This window comes from Manduca sexta, chromosome 25 (genome assembly GCF_014839805.1).
Source record: "Manduca sexta isolate Smith_Timp_Sample1 chromosome 25, JHU_Msex_v1.0, whole genome shotgun sequence".
NCBI lineage: Eukaryota > Metazoa > Arthropoda > Insecta > Lepidoptera > Sphingidae > Manduca > Manduca sexta.
Window position 1 is genome coordinate 11856319 of NC_051139.1, and position 10913 is coordinate 11867231.

General features: G+C 32.0%; 2 protein-coding genes across 2 annotated transcripts; one reads left to right on the forward strand and one right to left on the reverse strand.

The window, feature by feature from the left end:
* Positions 1-460: 460 nt before the first annotated feature.
* Positions 461-2655, reverse strand: LOC115443789 (mitochondrial import receptor subunit TOM40 homolog 1). Its single transcript, XM_030169352.2, has 3 exons — positions 1831-2655; positions 1453-1647; positions 461-884 (listed from the first exon to the last, which is right to left on the reverse strand). Exons 1-3 carry the CDS (start codon positions 2566-2568, stop codon positions 660-662), a joined length of 1158 nt encoding a protein of 385 aa, XP_030025212.2. The 5' UTR covers positions 2569-2655; the 3' UTR covers positions 461-659.
* A 3968-nt stretch (positions 2656-6623) lies between these two features.
* LOC115443790 lies at positions 6624-10900 on the forward strand. Its single transcript, XM_030169353.2, has 4 exons — positions 6624-7176; positions 8676-8860; positions 9336-9470; positions 9563-10900. The coding sequence occupies exons 1-4, from the start codon at positions 6876-6878 to the stop codon at positions 9716-9718; spliced, it is 777 nt and encodes a 258-aa protein (XP_030025213.2). The 5' UTR covers positions 6624-6875; the 3' UTR covers positions 9719-10900.
* Positions 10901-10913: the final 13 nt, after the last annotated feature.

The window sequence follows — 10913 nt, forward strand, 5'->3', positions numbered from 1 at the left end:
AGTGCATGTTCGCATGTTGTGAGCTCAAAGGCGGCGTTAGAGTCCCCGCCCCGAAGTCGCGCACGCGCCCGCCCAACCGACTCGACGAGAAAGCAACACTGATACAGCCGACGGCGAATCATACACGCCTACATTATCGTTATACCAAACTGAATTTTTAATACATTTGTGCGTGTTTCTATGAAAAAAGGTTGTTTTGGTGTGATGACGAGAAAAAGGATTTGTGAAAAAACGTGGTAAGTGTTCAATAGTTTTATGCATTTATACGTGCTTAATAAATTCAACAAACAAAATGTGCAGGTTATTATATTTGTCCGCTAAAATAATGTTATTCTACATTAGATGATTTTTGTTATTAGATGTATAATTTATAACTTTATGATTATTTTTACTTTTGAACGCTTTTGCTTATAATAAATTAAAATTTTAAGTTAGATTCCGAAGAAAAGTATACTTCTAACTGTAATTATTATTTATTTCCAAATGTAAATTAAGATTAATCACATATTACATACCTTCACAAACATCATATAAAATAAATTAAATCTAAATACATGTTAAACAATAACAATTGTTATATATTAAGTACAAAGTAAACTCACCTCAGGGCAAATATTAGATCAGAATTTCGATAATTAAACAGTGATACAACGCTATATTTAAATAATAGCAGCCGTTACACCAAACCCAAGCCTGAACTTATCATTGGGGTGGTTGAGTAGTGCGGAGATGGCGCAGGCCAGCTGGGCGCGCTTCCCCCCGAGGGCTCTCTGCAGCGTGGCGCCCACGAGCCCGTCGGAGTCCGCCGAGCCGCGCACGGTCCACTCTTCAGTCCGCCATTCGTACGCCAAAGTCGCCACAGCACGACGAATAGCGAAGCCAACCTTTGGAAACAAAGATTTTTTTTATTATAAATAAAAAATTACATCGACGTTTTGAGTCGATCGGTATAACATATTTTGGACTATAGGTACTTATACGATTTTAGCCATATAATTTATTTGTGTTACCAGTGTTATCATCATTTAATGAATCTAATGGCCTTGTACCTGTTAGATCGTAAAATCACGAAATTCCTTAATTCAATCACATGGTCAAGATTTTAAACAAATTTATACAAATTTCTCATAAAAACCCAGAAGTTATTCGAGATTGGAATTGGTGCTCTATTTGGCGATAGTCTCACCCCATCTTATGAGCTTAACAATTGTGTGCTTGTTGCACCGTTGCCTATCCTTTCAGTTAATACGAGCTAGTCTATACACTAATATATAAAGCTAAACAGTTTGTCTGTTTACTTAAACGATTTTGATCTTTTTTCACTAATAGGAAGGTACATTACTTCTGAACGCCATATGCTACTATTTATCCCGGGAAAATATTTATCTCAGAAACTTTTTTACATGGGCGGAGGTGCAGGCAAAGCTATGTTATTATAAAAGCTATACTAACCTCCAACATAGCAGCAACAGTAAGGTAGGGCTTGATGGCCTTAGCATAGCACAGATCAAGTCCTCTGTTGCCTAGAGTGGCACTGATTGAGTGATCTTCGACGGCCCACCGGCCGGCGCCCGACGCAGAGCTTAACTCCGCAGTATGTCCGCGCGCTACTATTTCGGCGCCTAATGACAGTTGCTCCGTGATTGCCTGATATAACAAGAGAATTTTCAGTTAAAGCCATTGAGGTTTCTTTGGCCCCATTATCGGCCTAATACTTAGTTCTAAACCCAATAAATTTTAGCGAAAATAAAATCCCTTAAATAGTTATTATTTCAACAGCAAATTAATGCAATTTAAAAATATAGTTAAATGTTATTTCTTTACATTTACCTGTAGATAATGCACAGCGATAAACTCCCTGTTGACAGCAATTATAGATGTCGTGAAACTGTCGAAATAAGCGTCCAAAATGCTCTCGAAGCTATATAGTTCTGCGTCTGCTATCTGTGCCACCACCGTAGCTCTGGTCCCTTGTGACGGTCCCACGCGAACTTCGCAGCTCATCTGGCCGCCCGGTGCCGCCTCCATGACGAAATACGGCAGCGCTGACGGTTTACTCTTATCCACGTAAGAAAGTAACACCTTATATCCTCCAGGAGAAACAGAACTAAAAGAAATCGAATGCCCCAATATCCAGTTATTTTTCGAGTTTTGTTTAACAGACACGCAGGCCCCTTCAAAGCATTGTGGTAGCCTGTATCTAGCAGCGTTGTGTATGTGACGAAGCAGTCCGGGGTATATCGCTCCTTTTGGAAGACTGTCGGCATCTTTTTCACATATGCGTCCAGTTCTAGAGCCGGTCACTCCGGCGCCTGTCTTCCCTCGGTCGCCGGCTGTGCATTTCGTTCCTTCGGGAACATTACAGGTGCATTTCTTTCGTTGCGGCGCGTCACCGGCGCCCGATTTTTCCGACGGCGGGGGACACGGCACGGGCTTTCTGGGTGAACTAGAACCAGAGCCCGGATTAGAATTGCTTTTAGCGTACAACGTCTCAAATATACCTAATCTAAACAGGTTGCATAAAGATAAAGAAAACTTTGTAGATTGGTTTTTTGAATTATTATTCATGTTAAAATAATGGATCTATGATAAAAATAGTATAAAATATTGAACATCTGACGCGACGTTATGCGACTTTAAAAATAGAATTAAGCGATGACATTATGTCATTTAATGACAATCGATATTGACCTTCTTTAAAAGTTCCTAAAATAATATCAAAATCTTTGTACATACTATATAATACATTTTATACTTACCTTTACCGGAAAACTCAAAATAGTACCAAGTAATTTACAGTCACAGTATCAAATAGGTAAATTATTGTGGTAAGTAGGTAGTAGGTACACAAAAAAGTCTTTTTTTAAGTTTTATGTATCTAGACTGTAATGCAATTATACGTCGGTATCGTCTCTCAGTATTATAGTTACTTTAACTTGTAGATTTTGTCTCAAAGACTATATAGGTAAATCGTATCCTCACATCTTACTTTTAAAAGTTTTACAAAATTATTAAATTCATTTAAGACGCAAGGAACTAGCGTGGGAGATTTGTAACGTATAATTTACCTATCTATTACGATAGGTAAACCATCGAGGTAAACATCCCGTTGTCAGCTGTCACGAAGTATATCTTCGTTTTTGTAACCTGACGCTTAAGTAACTCGAAATCGTAGTTTTGCCCGACCTAGGCATCGAACCGAGGACCTCTTAATCCAAAGGCCCAAGAAACCCAAGAAGACATTAACTTAAATGTTCTTTAAATAGCAGGATTTGAAGGTTTTACGAAATCATTTCATTAGTAGTAATACGGTTTTCCTTGGGAGAGGCTCCAGGAAAACCGTATTTTTAGATGCTAAGTAAGTAGGTCAGGCGGGGCTAGTGCACCTACCCTAAAAAAAACGAAAACTATTGATGTTATACAATTACCGCAATCTTATATCTATGCTACTAACTGAAATACAGTTCCACTAAAAAACATAAATGGCTATGTTCATTTTAATACGATTTATTCGCCATTTTATTTTAAGTGTCATTTAGACCTGTAAACGGAGATGACCCCGTGAAAGATAACATCAAATATTTCAAGATATTTAACATATTTCTGTAAACCAGTTAGGTAAAGTGAATACATAGTTTAAACCTTTTATTTTAACTTCCTGCCTGAATTTTATTTATATGTACTAAAATAAAGGATTTTTAGCAATGCGAAAAAATGTACCTAAAAATTGTCGAGTAGGGCAAGTGCGCCACAGTTAAGAGTCGTATGGCGCACTTGCCCCTTATCCATATATAACCAACCTTTTTTGAGAATAAGTTTTACTAATATGAAATATTATTATTAAAATGTTATACTTAACAGCAGAATTTTTTGTACTCAATGTATTTTGTTTTGAGCCGACTTAAATAAAAGGGTGTATTAGTTAATTCGTTTTTACAAAAGAAAAACTGAAATACCTTGGTCTAGAGCAATTGTACGTGAAGAGGTTGCAACTGTTCGATCAGGCACGTTATCTGGATATAATGCAGCTAAAACATATCAAATTTCATAAGGCCAAATTCTAAGTAATTGAGTTATAACGCATTCAAAATTGTTAATTCCTACATTTTTATATGTTTTTTTTAGTTTTTAGAAATAAAATTGATTTTATATTAGGGCTACCATTTTTTTTATTCCAACATATCCGCACACAAAACTCTAATATAGCAAAAATCTTATAAACCAAAAAATCTAAAATGTTTTGAAGCCCTGATTTACATATATATGGCGCACTTACCCCGAATTTGATTTGACAGCCATAGTTTGTTATAATATTGAGTGATTAAAAATTATCCAAGAGCAATTCGAGTAAAACTTATTTCTCTATGGACTAAAATTAGTGTTTTCTTTATAATGTTTCATGGCGTTTTTTTTTACACAGGCGCACTTACCCCATTTCCGGAGGCAAGTGCGCCTACTACCATTTTCTTTTACTTTGAGCAGAATATTATTAATTTATGGTCCGATTTCCTTGAATGGCTATAGGTTGTTATCACAAAATACCAAATATTCTTAAATTAATAAAATTACATTCTTAAGTCAGCACAAAAAGAAATTATTTTGCAGTGAATCCAGCTATGAAAATTTTATGGCGCACTTCCCCCGACTGACCTTATATATTCGAAATTTAAAATAGATATAGAAAAAAAATAAGAATTCAGCAATATAATATCTTTATTTTGGGGGCTTTATATCTTCTAAAATTTGGGTATCGTTCCTTTAATTTCATAAATAAAATGTCCCTAAAATATTTAATTTCATATTTCTTCTCCAAAACATTGAAAATGTATTAAGAAATATATTTGTAATTAATAAATAACAACAGTACGTTGTACATACATATACTTATATCGATGAATAGGTAGACCCAAAATTAATTTTCAAGGGTAAGTAATTAATTCATTTTCAAATTATTCTTAACATATTGAAAAATGGTAAATGTATGATACGAATGCTAGGTCGAGGGGCCTCAAAGTTTCGTAAAACATTAATTATTATATTATTCGGTCCCATAGATTTTTTTTCAAAATCGCTTCATTAGTTTGTTTTTAAAAGTAAAAATATTAGAATAATTATGTCGTCCAAGTAAACGAAATCGCAAATTTTGCTTTCTTTTGACGTTTTTAGTTACTTATGTTTTTTGGTAGGTTTTGTTTGAGTGTACGTTTTACATACTTATACATATAGCATAACACCTTTTCGCCTTTTTAGGGGTAGACAGAGGTGTAATCCTCAGCGCGATAGTCGTATAGTGATCGAAACACAACTACGCCATCGAGACAGTCTATTTATTACTAACATAAAAAAGCAAATAATAAAAAAAAAATTGAAATAAAATCGCGTTAAAAAAACCATTCAAAACTAAAAAATAATTTCACATAACAGGTAGGTATATACTGGATTCCAATTTTGGAGTCGGTCCCTTATTCAAATTGATAGTTAAAGCAGCCTGTCCTCTAAGGACGAAGAAAAAAATATGATAGTTAATGCCAATGACGATTTAAAAAAAAATATCTTAGGTTAAAGCTCGACAAATACGTAAACAAATAAATAGTGACGTAGGTAACCTACCTACGTCATTACATGATACCTACATTTTACTGTTTTACAAATACAGAATGACTTAAGATAAAATTATTACCAAGTATTAAATCTAGCTACCTTATTGGTAGTTTTTTAAAAAGTTTTTTTAGTAATATGAATTATAAATATTTGCATAATTTCTTTCTGCTGGAAGCCATAAATTTTTTATTGAAGTAAAACTCCTTAAAGCACTTTTTGACTTGGGGAGTAATCTAGTGAAGGCGTAACGAGAGCGTTACAACATACAAAAAATGTGATCGGGTGAGCTTTACACGAACAGTGATGTTTTGATTATTTCTTAATTTCATTTCGTTCTTGAACAAATTTATAAATTAATATTTAGTTTAATTAATTAAATGTTCTACATACGTTTTAAAGTAAATTAAATTGTAAATTCATTTCGTACATTTTCGGTTGAATATTTATAACACATTACACAATATTTATAACACAATATACAACTATAAACATACATTGAAAGATCATTTCACAAAAATAAATCGTCGATTTATCCGACGTATATTTTGAATTTCGTCGTGCTAAAGTCAACCACTTCTTTCTTAAATCTTTTGATTTTGGTACGTGAATGAACACGTGGTGTCGAGATTTTACGTAAAGGCACTGAAAAATATTGATATACTGGCATATTAATTTTTTGTGGAAAAAGTAACAGCTAGTAGATATAAATCCATACAACTTGTTTTGTTGTAAGGTGCAGGTTAAGTGTCACAACTGTCACGAATCATGAATGTTTGTATAAGTGCGATGATGTCACACAAGGATAATGTCACGTGACAACGCGTTTTAGTGCGAAATTATAAATGAAAAAACAAAATCACGATTTTTTTATAAATTGAGCATATTTCAACAATAAAAATATAATGGATGATATAAGTGGATAATCCTTTATCGTTGTACATATATTTTAAAACATTTTCAAACACCCTATTGTGATTTTTTGCACATTGTGTACAGCGTAATTAGTAGAATTTGGAAATATAAATTAGCAAATAGCAACACTGCCGCGGGGTATTTACTTATCGGAAATAGCTCTACAAATAACTTAATTTTTTTTTATAATATACATATTTCACAATTTATTTAACCTAAAACGTATCTAAGACAACTAATTTTATTACTATTTCTAATGTGATCGTTCTTTATGTTAGTGTAATAAGGAAAAATACCCACTCCGCCCGTGTGGTGACATTCATTGCCTTTGTGTTTGTGCAGTTGATAAAGAGTTCTGTAAAATGACTTCTTTGAAAAGCAAATTAGCAGAATTCTTGAAGGGGTTAAAGTCAGATGCGAAACCCCAAGCCCCGCGGCCATCGACAGAACCCAGGGAAAATCCACAACCTGAGCAAAATGAAAATGACGCACCTTCGGATAGTGAACCTGAAGAAATCATTATAGAAGATATGGACGATACGAAGAAAAAGAAAAAGGCAAGTTACAAGAAACCGTTCTTTAGCTCTAAACCTGGTGCATTCCCTGAAAAGAAAAAAGACAAGAATACCAAAGACGATTACAGCAACTTTGTGAATACTCAAGGTACTACTTTTTAAGCAACGTCCTACTTTACACTATATTAAGATTGCATTTTAACATGTAGTTATGTTCATTTAGTTGCTTTCGTTATTTGATTCTAAGGTTAAGTAAAAAGTTGTTCGACCATTGTGTTTCACAATACTACCTGCTATAATTATTTACCGTAGTGTACAAAATATGCGCAATTTATATGCTTTTGTGTTTTTTTCGATCATTATTTAAGGAGCTTGGTCGTAATTTCATGACCATGTTGTGAAATTACCTTAGGGCTAGTCCAATCCGTTATTGTGAAAATCATATAAACTAGATCTGCTTTTTCCTTCTTAATAGAAAATCTACTGTTAGAATGCATTGTAAAATTATGAAACTAAATAATATATAGTATGTCAATATTATAATAAATCAGCACACCAATAATTGACATTAGAATAGTCAAGTGTTGAAACAATTGACAAAAGTGTGTTATAAAGTAAGTAGTAGTAATGTAACTAAAACAACATGTGTAATGTGTATGTTCTTTATGAAATTAGAATATTCTTTCATTTCATTCATTATTAGCTCTGTTACTACAATTCTACTTTTTATTATTAAGCTAATTCCACAAGCAAAATGCCACACTAAGCCAATTTTTAGAAGATATCTATTAAAGTTTTATTATACAAGGAAAAAATATTAAAATATATAATATTTGTGAAATATAGTATCTTTATTTTGGTTGTCTAAAATTTTGTATAATATCAATGTTATTTCATAAATTTTGTAATTACAATGCCACTAAAATGACCATTAAGGTAAGGTGTGGTATAGTTGTCATTCATAATTTCTTTATAATTGAATATTTAATTATAGTATTTTGGTGCTTTCCATATTCTGCTTAGTTCAATTACATATCTGTTATAATTAACTATAAAACTTATGTTTTAGAATAGAGATATTTGTGAGGATCAGATGATGTACATATAAAGTCATTTCAGTTTAACTAAAGAATAACTTGATAAAGTCTGGAATATCCTGTTTATAAGTGACACATTTGTACATACATAATATTATAACTAAATTAGTGTATTGGATGCAATTTTACATGAACTAGAATATAATAATAATCTGACCATAACTTAGTTAATTTAGTTCCATAATAAACTATTTTACGAATTTTATTGCAGTTTTAATATTTTTCTTTTCTCCTGACGTTACAAAGACTTTAAAAAGCTTAAAAGTTTTTAATAAGTTGTGTATTTATAAAATGTAGCTAGATATTGTAACTCTGACTTTGTGGATGAACAACACCTCACTCCCCCCTGTGACCATGAAGGCTGCAGTCTTCAAAACGTCAGGAGAAAAGTTAAATATTAATACTGCAGTAAAATTCGTAAAATAGTTTAATTTAAATATCTTGTTCTGTTTAAAATAAAGACAACCAGACAAACGCACTTTTGGTTTCACAATATTAGGATTCGCCATCATTTTCAGATAAAAATAAATCTTTAAATTTATTCTTCCAGCCACTGGTGATGTAATCAATATTGTAGGCTGTAACAATTTCCGCTGGGGTAATAATTATTATTTGGGGAATACTAAGAAACAGGCTCCTCCTAAGAAATATTTCCAAGAAGAGGAAGACAGCGAACCAGAAGATGACATTCAGAAATGCAACTTAATCAAACTGCTATTTGAAGCCGAAAATAAGGTAAATAAATACATTCACATGCTGGTCCTGGAATGCGTTACATTTATGTGGGCCACTATGTCCGGTTTTAATACTTTGTGTACAGTGGTTGCTACCTGGGCGGATTTAAATATATCCTTCTGCCAGCATTGTTATAAAATTAAGATAAATACCCACAACATTATATTGTATAATGTTGTGGGTATCAGAAACTATGAAACCACAATCTGACTGAAAAAAAAATCAGATCACACAAATAATATTTTGCAATGTGTAATTAGATTATGTTTAATTAAAGTGCCCCAGCTTTCATGTCTTTATTAGTTCAATTTATAAATTATACTTTTTAGGTTTCTATTACACATTTGCATTTATTTGAATTACATAAATTATCAATTTTCAATCCTAAAATACTCATGATCTATAATTATTATAGCAAGTGACCATATCCATAAAAATCGATCCAAAAATATAAAATGTCATGTTTTATTTCCAGCCAGAACATGAGTACCTGGACTACATTTCCCAAAACATGAATGAAAAGTGGCACAGATTCTTTGTGAAACTAGGTTTTACTCCAGGAAGGATCAAAACATCCATCATAGATAATGCCAGTTATGGAATTTCTGAGGTATGAATTGTCTAATAAGAAACATACAAATATTTGTTTTGTTGTGTTTCATAAACCCATAACTTGCTATTAAAAAAAGTTTTTGTTTTCAGGCTCGATACGCATTGCTACTTGAGTGGGTGAATAAAAAACGGGACTCTAATCTTGGACAGCTATCGAATTTATTGTGGAAACACGGCGAAAGGCGAATTGTCAAAGAATTAGCCATTATGTACTCTGCAAGCAAGGCCAAATCTGATGATGAATAGAAAGAGAATTTATATGAAGTGTGCTTTCTAAAAGCATGACACTGTTTACTTATTACTTTATATTATGTATATTGAAGATGCAGTACTAAGTACACCAATTATTTTGTTTTTATCACTCAATGTGAAGAGTTTTGAGAAGTATATTGCTCGGCAAATTTGAGTATGGTTATTGTTATAAGAGGTATTTTATTGTAACTGTAATTTGGTAACTATTTGAGTTATAATTTTATAGAGATTATTAAAAAAAATATTGACATGATTGTTGGATAAAATTGAAATTATGATTTACATACTTAATAAATTTTTAACTATTGTGATTGTATAAAATATTCTTTTTTCAATTATCAGATAATAATTATTTATATGATAACACAATATAAATGAGTAAAAAATGTCAATTACAAAATAAGCATAATGTTTGAAGCAGTAGTGTTATAAATTATTTGATAATCAACTTTTGTCTGATGATTGAAAAATAAGGAAATAGAAAATTATTGAAAAACTAATGGGTAATGTTATGACATTGTATGATACATTATATAAGATACCTTATAATTTTGCTAAGTTTAGACTAGCAAGTTCTTGGTCAATTGCGAAAGAATTTCCAGATGCGTTTACACTAGCAGCAATATTCCAATAGTTCTATAGACATGCAACTTGCTGCAAGTCCTACAAGCTTCAAAATTTACTGAAATCATTCTGCCATACTTTTATACACTAAAAATGGCGTGAAATACAAAAAAAAAATAAATTCCAATGTCTTTCATTCGCGTCAACATGAGTAATCAATATGAAAAAAGTTGACTGCAAGTTTTCTTGCTAATCTAAACCTCGCTTAATACCTCCAGTAAGAGTAACCTGTTGATGTGATATAACTGCAACAAAGAAATGGTTTAAATATGTGTAATTATTTTGTCATCAATGTTACATAAACTTTTTTTTATACCAGGTCAATATTGTCAAATGCACAATTCCATTCCAGAATTTGAATTTTAATAGTATTGTGGAGCTTACAGTAGTAACTAGTAAAGTGATATCTGCTATACATATTTCGTAATTCACGTTTTGTTACGTATTTTGGCATAAAATGTGATATTAGGCTAGTCGAAATTTTACAATTTACAGTGTTTTGATAGTATATTATTTTGTATACAGAATGACTAATAAAAACTGTTTGAAAAATATATATTTTTGT